The following is an 18,783-nucleotide window of genomic DNA, read 5'->3' as shown; positions in this document are numbered from 1 at the left end:
AACAGTCATGTACACCACTGTCTACTCCACCTCAGGAAAGAGACTGTTCCAGCCCACAGATGACTAAACACAACAGATAATTAAACGTAATTCTCTAAAACAGTATCCGTGGTGTGAGTCAAACTTTTTGACTCTCGCCTTCTCTTTAAAAAAACTTCAATCCCAAATAAGTTATTTTTGTACTTATTTGTTGACTTTTATTTTTCCCCGTCCATCTGGAAGTTTCAAGAGAAAAACGTTTCACAAATCTTATTTTAAGAAATACATTTCTTCTCTACTTTTATTATAGTATTTTTTTTCCTCATTGGCAACATTAAATCTTATACACTTAATACTTAATGGTTTTAATTACATTTCTGCATAACAGAAAACTCTGACATCCTCATAAATTAATTAATTATTTGGCCGCACCATGTGGCATGCAGGACTCTTAGTTCCCTGACCAGGGATCGAACCCACGCCCTTGGCATTGGGAGTGGAGTCTCAATCACAAGAACACAAAGGAAGTCCCAAATCTTTATAAATTAAAAAGAAATTTTAACTAAAAAATTATCATGGCAGAAACTTTGATGACATTCTAAACAATGTGTGCTTTTTTAATCTTGAAAGTTTAATATAGTTGATACATACCTTTACTGTTAATCAAAAAGGAATCCTAAAAGTTATCAATAATAAAGAAGTAGTTTCTCTTTAAATAAAATTAGAATCAGTGATTCTTACCCTAGCAAAGAGAAAGACAAATATACCAGTTCCACCAATCTCATGCAGAATGCCTTGAAGGGTTTTACATTCAGTGGGCTGGAGATTCTTTAGATGATGAGGTTCTAACAAAATATTGTGAACTTCTTTTGAGCTGAAGGGTCTTTGAGAGAGTTGGGTTTTCATTTGACCTTTAAGTCTAATAACTGGCTCATAGATGGTGTACTGAGCAGGACAGTAAGTTGCATATACAACTGCAAGACTTTCCTGAAACACAAATATTTTCCTTCAATAACTAAACAGTTTAGTTATTTACTAGCAAATGGATTATTTCAAAGTGAAAAGACAAGCAAAAAATCTTTTTCTTTGTTTTAAAAAAGACAGTCACTGCACAAAACAAAGACGGACATGAGAAGCAAGACAGCTCTCCACAAATTAAAAGATCCATTTCATTTAGGAGTGGTCAATACATGTAAACCATATGAAGGCTGAGAAAAATTCCAGCTTTGATCTTTTGAGAATAAACATGAAATTACACCTATCATCAATAACAAAATAAACAACACGAAAAACAAATAAAACATACTCATGTTCTATGAACTGTTCTATGCATTTATAAATAGTAACCAATCCTTACAAGCCTATGAGATGGTAACTCTGGCTCAATGTATTCAAATGCATCTTGGTATTGAATTTGCTCATGGGCTGCCTACTCATTTAAACATGACTCTATAAACTAGAGCATTCTTTCCACTAGAATAAAACTCCAAACTATCAACATACCTAACAAACTGAATATTTCTCCTAAGCAAACGGTTTTGATCAGGTTCTAGCTCTCTGTAAAATATTCTATCAATTATTTTAAAAATTATGGTAAACTTTAAAAACAAAATGTACTGTGAGGTGCTCTCAATGAAGGCCGCTACAGAAGATCACGCTTATGAAAAATTGTGTAGCAGCTGGGGGCTTTGGGCTTTGATCATTTTCAACCCACGGTGATTCAAGTATAGTTTCATCAGACATCATCTGGCACACATGCATACCAACCAAACTGATGACATAGTCTATTGTATATGATTATCCTGGGTAAAACAAAATCATAAATCTATAGTAGTTTTTATTAAAAATCTGACAAAATGCCTGATTATCTGAAACAAGTCCCATCTGATACCAACACCTTGCTAGGAGGGCACCATGTCTGTCTGACTTCTTACTCATGTTTCATAACCCCAAAATAGCAGGCTAAAAGAGTCAGGCTTAAAAAAATATGCTTTCAAAAAAGATTTTTCACATAAAACCTGTATAATTTTTACTTGTGATAATTTCTGTTGAATTTTATGACTTACAACCTCCATTCTTTTCAGGCAAAATAAAAGGATTAAGAATATGTATTTTTTTGTGTGTGTGAAAAAGGGATTAACCAAAAACTAGAGGGCTAAAAATATCCAAACAAATCTCTGTTGTATGAGCTCCTTGGTCTTCCTAAAGCAGAGATACTCAGTGTGGGGCCCCAACCAGCAGCATCAGCATCACCTCGGAAGTTGTTAAAAATGCAAATTCTTGGGCCACACTTCAGATCTACTGAAGCAATTTATGTTTTGGCAAGTCCTCCGGGTGATTCTGATTGGATACTACCCATGCACTGTAGAACATTTACAATCTCTGGCCCCCATTCAATAACAGTGGACAGCCAAAATGCCCCCAACCTCCATTTGAGAATACTCCTTATGGAGAAGAAGATTGTGGGTCTAACAGCAGATCTTTAGTTAAATTCTGTATCTATTTTACCACAGATACTTAATACCACTCAAGAATTACATGTTTTAGACTATGAAGGATCAGTTTCCTAGTTGCTATGATGAAAAGTATCTATCACAAGCTCCTAAACTGTGTATTAGTATAACAATATATTAGAATAATGTATAAAATGCAATCAAGAGTCTCATATAAGCAGAATTAGCAATAATTTGAAAGCAAAATTCCTAGTTGCTATTGATATTAAAGAATAAATATTCTAAAATCTGAATATAATTAAAATTAATATAAATAAAATTAGCACTTATTTATAAGTATGGAAAGGAAATGTAATAAGCAATTTTTAAGGCTAACGTGCATTATATTTCCATTATATCATAAAAGTTTTTCTCGGATGATTAACAACAGATATAACCTAAACTAATACTCAGTATAGAAATATAGTTCCAAGGAAAAGCAGATGAAAATTTGAAACCTGAAAACAAATTTTGAGGAAGTCAAAGTATTTTAATTACAAAGAAAAACATTTGTAAGTAAAGCAAATGTTGAGAAACAGCAAAGAAAAGCTCTAAAAATCAAATCACAGCTAATTCACATTCAATAAACATACATAACAGTTACTAAAAAGTTAAAACCTATAAAATGAAAACTTACAATTAAAAGACCAATGTCCACATCTTTGTTGGTCATAAAAAGTTCTCTGATGTGTTCACATTGCAAAATTTCTTTATTAATGTACTTGGAGTAGTCATTCACAGGCTTGCCATATTTACATGGCATTATGGACGTATGGTTGGGTCCACAAGCATATAGATAAAATGCCTCTTGCGAGCCAATCTTAGCCCCTGAATAGCAAAAAAAAAAAGAAAAGAAGTTCCTTATTTAAAATACTCCAGAATTTTTCATAAAAACGAGAAATCAGAGGTTTTTTTTTTTTTTTTTTGCTAGATTCTTTAGTTGTTCACTATATCTTCAAAATTAATAAAGCCTCGATTTTCAAATGGGTGTAATGAGCAAGTAATCTATAGCAACTCTGGATGTAAGATGAATTAATATACATATATATATGTATATATATAAAGTTATCTGTAAAACTCTTGGTAAAATAAAGTAATAATATTTATATTTGCTCCTTAAACTAAAAATAGGGGATTTTTTAATTTTGTTTTGTCTTTTTTATTTTGCAAATGGAAACTTTATCTCAGTGAATTCCTTTTAAAAACAACATATGGATTGGTATCATTATTCCTTCATCCATCCATCTATCTATTCAATAAACACTCTCTAAATGCTATTATGTGCCAAGTTGAGTAATATATTTTTAAAAATCATGTATTTCTTCTTCACCTAAAATTTGGTATTTTTATATAATATACTAAAATTATAAATAAGAAAAGACAGCCAGTCTTACTGTACCTGTTATAATGAATTTTCCAGGATTATAAAGTGATTTAATATAAGCTTCTCTTTGGCAGGGGGGTTGGGGACGATATGTGGCTTTGCATTAAATATATGTATCAATTATAAGAACCACTTAGATTATACATAAGTTAAAACAGTACATCTTGGAATCTAGGAAATACAGTACTTATTAAGTACAAGTGAAGGAACAGGGATAAATACTTTATCCAAGATAATTAACTTAGTTTAATATTTGCTAACTGAAGGAAAAATCTGGAAATGCTTTGAAGGGGAAAAATATACCATTGAAGAGGAGTAAATTTCCCAGGTCCCATTTTCCAGCCAATGGCAAACATTCTTCTTGGGCTGATAAACAATGGCCGACCATGCAAAACGTTTTATTGCTGTCAGATGACAAACTTGTTTTTCTTGGAAGCATAAAATCCAAAGTAACATCAGGCTTCCTACATTAAAAACAAAGTTAAATCAATTACTTCAGGGATTTTTAAAGTGTGGATGTTTAACAACATGAAATTCTTGAACAAGTTTCTTGGTTCAGTATTGGATAATTGGTAATGGGCAAGAGAGAAGGACTGATTCTCTTGTCTCTTGGTCCAAGGTGCTGGCGGTCCACAACCCCCCAAAGAGAGGAAGGGTGCAGAGATGCCTGGTGATCCTACACCAGGCCACGGGAAGTACGACCGGACATTTGTTGCAAGTTTCCTTTGCCACTTGACTTCTGCATATTCGCCTTTTTGGTTTAAAATACAAATCTACCACCTCCCCCTGATTTTACCAGAAAGTCTCCCATCTCAGTACACAATTCCTAAAACCTCATGCCCTCTTCAAAAACTAATCAGGAAGAGTAACACTTCTTCAGGTTTTGCTCTGACAAGGCACTGAAATGTCAATGCTTTTTTCTATTTTCTGTGTTTTCAGCACTAAATATTGCAGAGCTTTTGATTAATCTCTTGCTTTTCTTCATGGATAAAGGTTATAGGAATCCTCACAAAAGGCAGAGTAGGAAAAGGTAAACTAATGCTTTCTCCTAGAGAGACACACATGATGGGAGAACTTCATCTTCTTGTTTAAACTGCAGAGTGCCGAGCTCTCCCCTCATTCTAGAATGTTTTAAACTCTCTTAAGATAATGAAGGTAGCTTGTAAAGACAAAGTTTGTGAATAAGACAAAGCACTTAGAATAAGCTAATAATGAGAAATTCTATTTTGGTGTATATTTATTTATAAACTTTCCCTTAAGGCTTTCTGTTCCATACTTAATATATACATTTAACTATTTAAATAGGAATATTGTTAACAAAGGAAAGATGTGAGCTAAGCTTTTTGTTGAAGCACCATTGACATACAACATCATAACTTCTATTACTGTGCCGGCATCTCTTTCTTGAACCAACTGAATGGCTGTAACTGAAACAGTACTGCCACCTAGTGGCGCTACGACTTAATTCAGTTCTTAAGGGTAAAGAAAACCTGTAACGTGCAAGATGAGTTCAACAAACACTAAAATAATTCATACCATCTACTACGTGCCGCATATTCCTACCAGATGTGTGTTCTGTTCATCAAATAAAAATTAGTAGAAAATATTAACAAATTTTTTTTCAGTGTCGTTACATCTTGAAATGTATTACTTGTAGAAATAATTTTATTAGTTCCGAGAGTGATATAGTGCCAAATTTAAATCAAGTGAATAATATATTCCTCCCTGGTCACTTGCTCAATGCTCCATTACTAGATAAAATCATTAATTTATACCAAATGGTAAATTCAAAGTAATGTTAAAATAAGTGGGTGAGTAAAAATTGAGCGCTATGCTCATAACCAGAACTGGCCACAGAGAACATCTAGACACTCATTCTGAACATGTGTAATGATTAGGTTATGATTCCTATATCTGTCAGCCTGCCTGATTCACCAAAAGGCTGTAGGGTTAGTAAAGCATGTATGTGGATGGTCAGTCGTGTCTAACTTTTTGTGACCCCCTTGTCTGTAGCCTGCCAGGCTCCTCTGTCTATGGGATTCTCCAGGCAAGAATACTGGAGTGGGTTGCCATTTCCTCCTCCAGGGGATCTTCCTCCTACATCCCCTGCATTGGCAGGCAGATTCTTTACCACCGAGTCACCTGGGAAGTCCATTAAGAGAACAGAGGGTTTTAAAGCAGGGCTCTATCCAGGCTCAGAGTCCAGGCTGAGTTTCAGCCACTCTCCTCACTTGCAACATTTTGGGTCTCCGCTCCCTCACATGGAAGGGAAGGGGCATCTCTTACTTTGTTGTGCTGCTAGAAGGACTGAATGAGGTCATCTGTGGAGAGTGCTTACTACACTGCCTGGTAGGTGCTAAGAGTTCCAGAAATGAGGAGAGTGTCCAGCAGACTCTCACAGTCCCATCCCCAGTACCAACCAATTTAACTCAAGGTTCTGGAAACATATACTGATGTGCCACAGCTGCCTTCAAGCTTAGGCAGCTGTGAAGACAGAACTTCTCAGAAAATATTCTCTTTGGATTGTAGAAACTGAGATTCAGTGACATATTTTCATGTATTTTTTTAAATGAATACACTGTTTCCTGTGGCAGACACTGCAGACCGGCTACCCCACAGCTGTTCACGAGCCTCTTCTCCCAGCCCTCCTGAGGCGGCAAGGCTGTAAGCAGTCGACCCCTGCAGCTTCCACTGCAGTGCTGACAGGCGCACAGCCTTCCTTTCTTTCTCACAGGCCCTTTCCTCTGCCTGGCTCACTCTTCCTCCCTCTGTTCATGCAAAACTCCATCTCCTTCCTTCAGGTCTCAGCTTAAATAATCTGTTTCTAGATAGGTCTTCCCTGATGCCCTTCTCTTAAGCAGGAAACCAGGTATTTTCTGTCTCGGGACACATTTGTTATCGTCACAGTACTTGTCATGATTTATACACACTCGTTTAATTGTGTACCTTGCTGTCTGCTTCTTCACTGAACTGTGAGCCCCCAAAAGGCAGGGAACATGTCTGTCTTGCTTACCAAGCTCCCAGGCCTAATATTGCATGTGCTCAGCACATAGCAATTCCTATATAAATATTTGATGAACAAATGAATGGAAAAATCAATTAATTTGTGCTAAGGGTATATGTTCTCTCTTTGACCTAATCTACTCTGAGAAACTTTAGAGAGAATTAGACAATAATGTATATAAAGCACCTTGCCAAAGGTCTAGCCGCCTCATCCTGAATTCAAAGCTGCTGTCACACAGCATCACCATGCCCATTCATTTTTCTTTCTCATCATTCAACTTAGATGTTCCTTACAACCAGCTCGGTCCTTTTCTGTGTTATACTAGTTTCCAATTCTGTATTCCCTTTCATGCTATTTCATTCAATAAAATACTTTCCAACTCTTACAAATCCAAGATACCTTACAACTCTCTCTGAGTTAAACTTTACATTAAGATATCCCACAAGATATTTCTTATTAATTTGACTCACAGTTCTCCTGGTCTGTAAAAGTCAAATAGTACTATAACCAAACCTATCACCTGGTATATTTCTAGGTTTCTATCTTAATCTGTCACCTGATATACTGGCTTATATTTTTTTTGAGTCATTTTAATTTCTTTTGAAACTGATTTAATTTTGGTATTAGCTTCATTAGCCACTTAATTTAAATAATTCCTTATGGATTTATCTTATAATATGTGGGCTTGATGGACTAAATTCATAAATGTCTAAATGTTCAGATTTGTGCATGGTCCCCCAGATCCAAATATTAATCTTCAATGGTTATTTCTAAGGCAAATTAATTTTGTATGTAAGTGATAAAAAAGAAAAATATCTCACTTGACAGATTCCTATTAAAATAAAGTAAATTTCATCTATAGTCTTTTTGTAATTTGTTTCAGAAGCTGTAACAGAACAATTAAAATTGTAACTGAGATGACTAAGCACTTACTAAAAGTGCCTCCTACCTCTGTCCGGAGACCCAGGTGGAGATCTTGGCACGGGTGCTCTTCTTCCCTCGGGGCTGCTGTGAGTAGGTGAGCACTAAATGCTGCCACGCGCTCGGGAGGAACGTGCCCCGCTGTGACTCAGCCTGCGCCAGGAGCACAGCCCTCGTGTCATCGTTTGAATCCATGCAGACGCTGAGCAAAGAGAGCAAAGGCACAGGCTGAGACACGACGTTTCTCATCTCAGCTTTTAACGTGTGCAGCTAAGTATAACTCTAGATATTTACGCAAAATTTAAAAACCAGTTCTAGTATTAAACTAACTTGAAAAGTCAGGAGGTCTTTGTTTTATATCATAATCTGCTTGATTTTTTTATTATACTATAACCTCAAGTCACGAACTTAAAAATAGATTTGGCTCATTTGCTAGTAGTAACAATTTGGGCAATAATCTTCAGGATTCAATCTGCAAAAAAAAAATTTATTATTACTATCTATATACTCGTTGCCTTTTTCGTGCAATGTTTGCTTCATCCAGAAATTAATACATATACATAAATATCTAAATGCCAGTATGTATCATAGGTCCAACCTACTTTGAGGGATTACTAAGAGAATTAAGATATAATTTACATCAACTACCTAGTAACCTTTATAACGTTTATAGAACATAGATCCCTAAGTAACATATTTTACTTAAATTTTAATAAAAATTATTGTTGTTCAGTTGCTCAGTGGTGCCCGACTCTTTGCGACCCCACGGACTGCAGCTTGCCAGGCTTCCCTGTCCTTCACCATCTCCCAGAGTTTGCTCAAACTCATATCCATTGAGGCGGTGATGCCATCCAGCCATCTTGTCCTCTGTTATCCCCTTCTCTTTCTGCCTTCAATCTTTCCCAGCATCAGGGTCTTTTCCAGTGACCTGGCTCTTTGCATCAGGTGACCCAAGTATTGGAGCATCAGCTTCAGCATCAGTCCTTCCAATGAATATTCAGGACTAATCTCCTTTAGGACTAACTGGTTGGTCTCCCTGCAGTCAAAGGGACTCTCAAGAGTCTTCTCCAACACTACAGTTCGAAAGCATCAAATCTTCAGCGCTCAGCCACCTTCTTTATGGTTCAACTTTTAAATATTTATAAAAATAGTATCATATCATCCATACTCACTCAATACAAATAAAAGACTTGTATCTATACTAGTTAACAAAGGAGGCAAGAAAAAAGGACAAGACAGCAATGAGAACCTAAGTCTATGAGATAATGGCTATTAAATATATAATCTGCATGAAAAACAGCTGCCTGTTAACAACATCATAAGATCACTGCAATCGGATAAAATGCATCCATAGATAAGACTTAAGTAAGTATTTGGTCTAAGATACACTGAGAATTAACATAGTGAACTTTAGAGTTTAATTACAGATTTTATATATTACTACAAAGATTATGTTGTTTGAATCTACCTTCTTTTTTATAAATAAGAGTTTTCTATTTTGTCACAATGATCTTTATAGCAGATTTCACATTAATGTCTTTTACATAAATTATTTAAATACCTAAGCTATTCATGGGGGGCAGGGTTGAGGATAATTATTACCGAAAGATAAAAGTGCCGGTGTGGGGATCAGCCCACATTTGGATGATCAGTGCTTTGGATCCCAATGAGATCATATGAATACAACCTTCTTCTATGAGCCTTTCACCAGGATTCACATGTGCTGCACCTTCCAGTCTATTGTTCTCTATGAAAAAAAGACGTTAGGATGATCAGTCAAGCATTTGACAAAAACTGAGTGGAAAAGTAATGTAAATTGAATTTTGCCACCTAAGAATTGATAGCTCTAAACAATATACATGTGATATTACTGATGACGGTGCTATCTAATGTACATGGAGAGTTTTCTATATTAGGTCATTTTGCTCTGCTCTTTCGATGTGCAATTTATAAAAGAAAACTCTATTAACTACCCAACACATAAGTTATCTGCTAAGATTTCTTAAAAGTTCAATTTCCTACGCTAACCCATAAAAATACCTAAGTATGCTATGCTACTAACTTGGAAATATGTCTGTGGAAAAGTAGATTCAGAGCTCCAACTGTGGATACCAGGTGACATTTCCCACCCTTCAGTCTTGACAGTGTCATTAAGGTTTTCTTTTCTATTTGTAGGTCAGTGGTAGAAGATGTTCCTAGAGATCAAATACTGGTGAAGGTCTAGTGTCCTGAAGCAGAGGCTCCAGTGGGGTGTGTAAAGTCTGTGGAATGAAGAGTTATAGCGGCTAGCATCTCCCGATAATCATAACCCCCCAAACCTCTGGCTCAGTCATTTCATTCATTCCACAGACCGTAAGAATTAGCCCACTTTCCTACCACCAAAAACTGCTTTTTAACAAGTAAGTTCTTTCTACCTAGCAGTTTCATAGTCACGAAGTAGTGATTCAATAGGCTGTAGAAAGAACTGGAATGAAATTTATTCTCACTCTGGAGGTTGGCTGATGCAGTTACACATTCTGTGACAGGAACTAGGAGAGAGGCACTGAGGTAAGATATAGCATAAGAAAGAGAGCTTGAACTACAAGAGAGAAAGGAGATGAAATGAAGGTGGAATGACAGGAGACAGGGAACAGGTAAGAGAAGGATGGAAAAGCAGCTACAGGGTTCTATGCTTTCCTTTTCAAATATCAGGAGCCACCCTAACCCAGTAATGGGACCACGGCAGAGGCAGAAAATGGGGCTGGTGACCCCAAAGCAGTTGCGTATGTGGTGGTCCACCCGCCTCCCTCCTCATACTCCCTCTCTCCCACCCACACTAGGCAAAAGTACAGAAGAAAATGGTGTTTTAAGGCTGTCCGACCATTCAGGCTTTGGTACGTCAGAACCTACCATCACTAAGGCATTCCATGAAGAATGTGTGGACAGTAAGTCAGAGTATCACTGTGTTCCTAGTGCTCAACTAAAACTGCCACCTGAAAAGTCTTAGTACGCAGATAATGCTGTTGTCATACCTGTTCCATCAAAACTACTGTCCAGTAAAATCAGTGACTTGTTTCTTTTCTTTGTCTTCTTTCCTTTTTCTGTGGTACTCTCAGGTTCATGGATACACTCCACATTAAACCACAGGGAAATGCTGAAACCTTCTGACAGGTGTGGCTGTCCGAGCAATGGCAAGTGGACCGGGGCTACGTGCCAAGAGGAAAGCAGCTGCTGGGGAAAACTCTCACTGTCGCCCTCTTTCTTACTCCGTGACACTCGTGCTCTTCTCAATAGCTCCATGGCCTTACTGTTGAGAATTCCAGGGCACTTTTGTGATGAAACACCATTGCTTAAATTTGGAGTACGCAGTAAAGGGAAGGTTAGATACTGTGAAGGACTCATAGTAATGTCACTTTCAACAATTTTCAGAATACCCAGAAGAAGAATTTCCTAAAGGAAGAGAAAACCAAACAAAACTTTGCAGCCATGTTACAAGGTACATAATAATCTTGAAAATCAGCTTATATAAAAAAAATACAAACATACACATATGCATATCAGCATTTCTATTTAAATAATTTCCTACCTACTATATCATTAAAATTGTCATTTTTTTTGTGTTAAGATATTGGCTCAGACAGTAAAGCGTCTGACTACAATGCAGGAGTCCCAGGTTCGATACCTGAGTTGGGAAGATCCTCTGGAGAAGGAAATGGCAACCCTCTCCAGTACTCTTGCCTGGAAAATCCCATGGACAGAGGAGCATGGTAGGCTACAGTCCATGGGGTCTCAAAGAGTCAGACACAACTGAGCAACTTCACTTTCCCTTTTCAAAATATGAAAGAGATTTCAGTCTTAAAACATATAATCTCTTGTGGTTAATTTGATTCAGATTTAGAAGATTTTAAAAAGGTTCAAACCTAAAAAAAAGTTCTGAGCTGGTTTTAATTATTAGAAATTAAATACAGTGATTTTATCAGGAATCATGTCTACCAAAGAAAGGTGTTTATTTCCAAGTGCACTACAGTTACTTCTCTCAATTATTTTTAAATGAGGGATAGAACCAGAGACCTTGCAAATTCTTTAAGTTTCTGAATGGTATTTATGGCATGAATGACTTCCTAAAATTGAGTGCTCAGTTACTTTCCACCTTATTTTACATGGCTTTTCCCTAATCAAATAAAACTTTTTCATCTTTTTTAGATTTATTTATAATTACAAGTTTTTGGTTAAACTGGAACACAGAATGTACAAAAGAGATGAGAGGAAACAAGTATTTAATTAAAGGGAAAAGCAATGACTAAGGAGACTAGTAAAAAAAATAGAGAAGATTAACCCAGTACAATGTCCAACCCATTCATAAAATAACATCTAATGTCCATTACTATGATAAATGAACTCAGAAAAACAGAACAGAAACATTCCATAAATATATAGTCAGTTCTCAATTGTATGCACTAGTGGTTTTTGACCTCATGTTCCACAGAGCTCCCTCGGGGTCTATAAGGCTCAAGTAGGGTGGTGAAACAGGCAGGGCTCAGGCACATTCTCCAATCCTACTTCAAAGAAAGTAGCTCCAAGGCTTTCTGTTTTATTTGCTTAAGCTTTGAGTCAAGATTTCATTATAAAAATGGGCTTCTTAGCAAAGAAGCGTCTAAAAATCACTAAGTTGCACCAACTGACAAGTGATAGAAGATAAATGAATAGTGAATAATAATTTTCTAAAAAAAGGATAACCTTCAAAATGGTTATCATTACTCATAATTATCTTTAGTAATTAAAATTATTCAGCATTTCTTAAGCACAAAGACTTGGGGTGGAATCAGGTAAAGGGATTATGACCCCAATGATATATCTAGTTTGCCAAAACAGAAGTGAAATAGTTTAAATTGTATAAATAATAAAATAATGAGAATTTCACAAACAATAACATGAAGTTGACTGTATAACAGTTACCACATCAAAAGACGGAGCTTAGTGATTTCTAAAAAAAAATTCTATTAGGCATCAGTGAAAAAATCTCAAATTATAGCATATTTACTGTACAAGGAGATTTCTCCAGAAATATTCTCAAAAGAAGGGTTAGCTCTTCTGAACATGTTCTTGAACTCATCAAAGATACCAAAAGATCCACCAATACTCTCTGGCATGCTAAATTAAAGAAAGAGAAAGGGGAAAAATTAAAGCCAGTATACAATAATTAAAGGAACGGAAAAAACAATTTCACTGAAAGAAATTAAATATCAATACTATTGTCACATCTTAAATGGATTACAATTAATTTAATAATCCAAATATTTGCTGAAGAAACAGCAATATCACTAAATGAAAACCAACTAACCAGCTGACAAAAAAACAACAAAACCACTTTTCTGAAAGAGTGGTTAGTTCAAAATAAAATAAGGGTATTTAAAGAAGCATAAATTAATACAGTATTTCTTAAATAAGCTGACACTGTTAGGTACTATAAAATAGTCTGCTACCTTCTCATGTTGAAGATGTTTAGTTTATAACTATAACTTTCTAAAGAGAAAATTAGATGATACAAACAGAAATAGAAATATTAACAATTATGAAAACACTTAAATATCACTAAAGATTAGTTTGAACACTTTATTCTATCATGAGGCTTAGTAGGAAATATAACTGGTAATGTACAAATTTATAGAACTTTTGAGAGTAAAATGATGAATTATTTGTAACATATATATTACATATGCTCTATATATTACATGTATAATACACAAATTCATAGAACATCTGAGAGTAAAATAATGAATATTTGTAGCATATATATAGCATATATATTACAATGATCAAAGTATATTTACATGCATTATCTCAGCTTATCCTAAACAAAAAGTCCTACAAAATAAATATTATCTCCATTTTGGATATGACAAAATAATTCTGATATAAAACCTAAGAACAGAAGTCCTATTTCAGCAACATGTTTTATAGAAGCCATGAACTGACACAGAAAGAAAATTGCAATGAGACTAAGAAATAGCATGGACTTTATCCTGTAAGTAACATGAATCAGTTACAGGTTTTAGAGTAAGAAAATAATATGATCAAAGTAAAGTGTATGTGTGTGGATTTTTTTTTTTTTTTTCAGTTCAAAACTAATAGGTTCCAGTTCAAAATGGGGGACTAGAGACACACACACACACCTCTGTCTATCACCGCAAAAGTCACTGGACTAAAAGTACAGAATAACAAAAAGGAAGAAACCCATAATAGGAAAAAAGCAGGGGAGGCAGTGAGTACTAGGAGCACATCAAGTGAGAGATTTAAAAATATTTCCTGCAGATGAAAGGATAGAGAGATAAAAGAGAAAGCTGCAGCCTAGGATCTCTCTGAATTACAAAGGTGGTCAGAGGAATGGAGAGCCAATCTGTCCAAAATCTGGGGAGAAAGTAAGAACAGGGCTACAAGCACAGGGATTAATAAAAGGTTTGTTTGTGAACATGCACCTCTCTCCCTTATTATGAGTATACAGCACAGATAACTCATCATTTACCATTATGCCCCAAACTTGTTAACTGTTCTCTAAAGAAACTGAATGGATTCTGCCAACAAAAAGCTGAGATGTATGGCAGGATGTAGACATTAGGGCTACCAATTATAACTGTAAAGTCTGCAGACTGGCTGAGTTGCCTAACCAAGGGGGAAAAACAGCAGCAGAAGAGTTGCTATGCAGAGTATATGGAGAATAACTAGAGCATACAGAGAATAACTAATACTCAACAACAACAAAAGAAACACCCTCATTTTTAAAAAGCATAAATGATTTGAATAGACATTTCTCCAATGAAGATACACAAATGGCTAACAAGCACATGAAAAGATGATCAACATCACTTATCATTATGGAAATGCAAATAAAAACTACAGTGAGATACACAATGAAAAAAAAGTCAAATTCTAGTAGGAAGACAGCATGATCAGTCCTCCTTAAAACTCTCAAGGTCATTAAACAGGGAAACTCTAAGAAACTGTCACAGCCAAGAGGGAACCTAAAGAGGTATGATAACAAAATTCAATGAGAATCCTGGATAAGATCTTTAAACAGAAGAAGTACATTAAGTATACATGAAGGCAATTTGAATAAACTATGAATTTTAGTTAATGTAACAATATAGGTACATTAACTATAGCAAATATACTAATGTTAACCTAGGTACCTTCTGTACTATCTGCTCAAACTCTCTGTAAAACTTTCTTCTGGGGTGACAGAAAAGTTTTAAGATGAACAATTGTGAATCTACTAAAAGACAGTAAACAGTATACTTCAAATGGGTGAACTATACAGTGTATTAATTATATCTCAAGTACATGAATTATACCTCAATAAAGCTGTTATTTTAAAAGATAATGGAATAGAATTTCTCAGAGCTAAGATAGAAATAAGTCTTTAGATCAAAAAGGCCCATTAAGTGCCAGCACAATATATAAAAATATAGCCATAATTAAGTAAATGCAGAAGAAGGGAAGGCTTTCCTTACAGTATAATTCCAATTAAGAAATGAAGGAATCATGGAAATAGAAAATTACTATTTGACAAATACCACCATATTAATTGTTTTGGTCAAAAAATCATCAATGGATACTAAAATGAGTAGGTTAAAGTAAGATAAAAAAAGGATATTTACATAGTCTCAAGTTATCTCCCCACGAGATACTTACTAATTGTAAAGAGAAAATAGAAACTTAATAATGGAAGCACCTTGCAAGATATTGTCTTAACCAAGTGATCAAAGGCAACATCATCATTGCTAAGATACAGATATCATGAACCCCTGGATGTGAAACACTGAGGTATGCCTGCCCAAAATGTATAACTTGAATTTAACCATGACAAAATGTGTGACAAGCCCAAATTAACATTTTGTGTATGTCAGCCTTAATCCTCCAATTAAAATTTAGGTTTCTACAGCTAAACTCTAGGGTTCTATCTAGTATATTTAACATGACCATGTTATATATTCATTATGAATTTCTCAAATGTCTGTGAAAGCACAAAGAAGAGAGTAGGCACTCAAGTAAGACCTGACAGAGCAGCAATCCTTTACATTGGGTTACAGTCTCGCAAGAAACAGCAGCTGGAACCAGACATTGAACAATGGACTGGTTCAGAACTGGGAAAGGAATATGTCAAAGCTGTATTTTGTCACCCTGCTTATTTAACTTATATGCAGAGTATATCATGTGAAATGTCAGGTTGGATGAACCACAAGCTGGAATCAAGTTTCCCTGAAGAAACAGCAATAACCTTAGATATGCAGATGACACCACCCTTATGGCAGAAAGTGAAGAAGCACTAAATAGCCTCTTGATGAAAGTGAAAGAGGAGAGTGAAAAAGCTGGCTTAAAATTCAACATTCGATGGCACTGAAACATGTAAATTATCACATGTGAAATGAATCGCCAGTACAGGTTCAATGCATGATACAGGGTGCTCGGGGCTGGTGCACTGGGATGACCCAGAGGGATGGGGAGGAAAGTGGGAGCGGGGTTCAGGATGGGGAACACATGTACACCCATGGCGGATTCAAGTCAATGTATGGCAAAACCAATACAGTGTTGTAAAGTAAAATAAATAAATTAATTAAAAAAAATTCAACATTCAAAAAATGAAGATCATGGCATCCAGTCTTATCACTTCATGGCAAATAGATGGGGAAGAATACAAAGAGTGAGAGACTTTATTTTCTTGGGCTTCAAAATCACTGTAGATGGTGACTGCAGCCATGAAATTAAAAGACGCTTGCTCCTTGGAAGAAAAGCTATGACAAACCTAGAGAGCATATTAAAAAGCAGAGACAGTACTTTGCTGACAAAGGTCTATCTAGACAAAGCTATGGTTTTTCCAGGAGTCATGTATAGATGTGAGAGTTTGACAATAAAGAAAGCTAAGTGCCAAAGAATTGATGCTTTTGAATTGTGGTGCTGGAGAAGACTCTTGAGAGTCCCTTGGTACTGCAAGGAGACCAAACCAGTCAATCCTAAAGGAAATCAATCCTTAATATTCATTGGAAGGACTGACGCTGTAGCTCCAATACTTTGGCCATCTGATGTGAAGAGCCAAATCATTGGAAAAGGCCCTGATGCTGGCAAAGACTGAAGGCAGGAGAAGAAGGGGACGACAGAGGACAAGATAGTTGGATAACATCATCGACTCAAGGGACGTGACTTTGAGCAAGGTCCGGGAGTTGGTGATGGACAGGGAACCTGGCGTGCTGCAGTCCATGCGGTCACAAAAAGTTGGATACGACATAGCGACTGAACTGAACAGTCTCGCAATGCCACTTCTAAATACACGACCCTGAACAACTCATTTGATCACCTGGAATCTAGATTTTCCTCTCTAGAAATTCAAGATACTTATAACTACGTCTACTGTATTGGTTTGAGAAACAGGAGAGATGATGCATATAAAGCTAGTTCTGAAACTACATGGCACTATGGCAATGGAAGCTATTATTGTCAACTCTTCATTTCACATAACAAAATTATTTCAAAGCTATTGTTTAAAACCAAAGTTTCAACGCACCTTGAAAATCAGAATCAGCCTGTGTTAAAATACTAAAGAATCCTCCTAAAAGATTTTTCACAGTTCCCTGAAGATTAAAAAACAAAAAATAAGAAATTAAATTTCTTACCTCATGAAAGCATGAAGAAACTATAATATCATAATAAATTACTTGATAGTATACTGTATGTACATATCTAGATATTTTAAAATAAGTGGAGAAAGTGCTATGTGTAGGGTTATACATAATTTTCATTTTGTTTTTCATACTGTTTTTTCTGATTTTTCAAAACAATGACCATATATAAAAATTAAATGCAATTAAAAAAAATTACTCGTTTTCAGAAATACACTAGGATTCTTATAGTTAGCCAATGACAACACTGATTTTTTTATCCTACTTTGGAGAACTATGGAAGCAGATTTTTAGACTATTACTTGTACTAAAAACATACCATAAAGTATTATAAAAGGTAAGTAATCATCTCAATTTTCAGACAAGTTGGGCTATATATAAATAAAGAGATGAGTAATTAGGGCATGTGTGTGATAAATACTGATCACGTTTAACTAAATACATCTTTTACCTGTTGCATGAGTAGAAAAATATTCTTTTCTTTCTGTCTGATGATTTTCAAAAAACTCTCAAATACATGGGCAAGCACATCAAGTTTAGCTTTACCAGTAGAAAGCAAATTTAATTCCAACGTACAAATCTCAGGATAAATTATTTCCCCTTGAGCGAGGTTTTCAAGTAAGTCATTTGGACTGCTTGATGCAATGAAACTTTCTGCTTCAGGCTTTAAGTCTACCCCTAAAAGGAGAAAAAGAAAAGGTTATTTTTATTCCCTTCCTAAGCACTGAAAAAAAATTTCTAATCTCATTCATCACTTAGGAGATCTAGTGGCAAAAGTGCTATTTATAAGAAGATGCTCACAAAATCTTTTTCTACTACTGGATTTTTGACTACAATAATTATCCTGAATAATCAAGTCCTATGGTTATTTTGATGATAAATGAGTAGCCTTAAAAGTAATTTTGATCTTCACTAGAAGCACAAGTACTATCAACAGTAATTTTTATAGACATGTGATGCATACTTATCACACTCCTTTGAGACACTGGAAAAAAGTACTATCCCAAACTTTCTGGTGCCAAAATACCTAAATCATAGGGTAGTTCATTTGCTTATATCTCTGTGAAAACAACAGGTTTGGCTATTGGTTGGATGAATTTTATACTTTGTCTTTTTTATCACTGGGATATAGACACTGCCTCACCGATACTACATTTTAGAAAATTTAACTGTTATGCTCTTTAAAGAAACTGCTGTACTCTTTTTAAAAGTTCATATGTGAATCAGTTCTAATGAGATGGATGAAACTGGAGCCCATTATACAGAGTGAAGTAAGCCAGAAAGATAAACACCAATACAGTATACTAATGCATATATATGGAGTTTAGAAAGATGGTAACAATAACCCTATAT

The 18,783-nt window shown here is 35.4% G+C and overlaps 1 protein-coding gene across 5 annotated transcripts in view; it reads right to left on the bottom strand.

The window, feature by feature from the left end:
- The window catches only part of LYST (lysosomal trafficking regulator), a 175,653-nt gene that overhangs the window by 96,380 nt on the left and 60,490 nt on the right, over positions 1–18,783 (bottom strand). For all 5 annotated transcript variants that reach the window (XM_061161427.1, XM_061161431.1, XM_061161430.1 and 2 more), the window contains 9 exons: positions 17,882–18,108; positions 17,316–17,382; positions 12,801–12,910; positions 10,792–11,209; positions 9,383–9,527; positions 7,809–7,982; positions 4,159–4,319; positions 3,109–3,299; positions 721–966 (listed from right to left, as the gene is read on the bottom strand). In XM_061161427.1, the coding sequence (XP_061017410.1) occupies positions 721–966; positions 3,109–3,299; positions 4,159–4,319; positions 7,809–7,982; positions 9,383–9,527; positions 10,792–11,209; positions 12,801–12,910; positions 17,316–17,382; positions 17,882–18,108 (1,739 nt within the window). The remainder of the gene's footprint in view (positions 1–720; positions 967–3,108; positions 3,300–4,158; positions 4,320–7,808; positions 7,983–9,382; positions 9,528–10,791; positions 11,210–12,800; positions 12,911–17,315; positions 17,383–17,881; positions 18,109–18,783) is intronic.

The sequence above is a fragment of the Dama dama genome, chromosome 15, assembly GCF_033118175.1.
Source record: "Dama dama isolate Ldn47 chromosome 15, ASM3311817v1, whole genome shotgun sequence".
NCBI classification, from domain to species: domain Eukaryota; kingdom Metazoa; phylum Chordata; class Mammalia; order Artiodactyla; family Cervidae; genus Dama; species Dama dama.
This window is presented reverse-complemented; position numbering and strand designations above follow the sequence as displayed.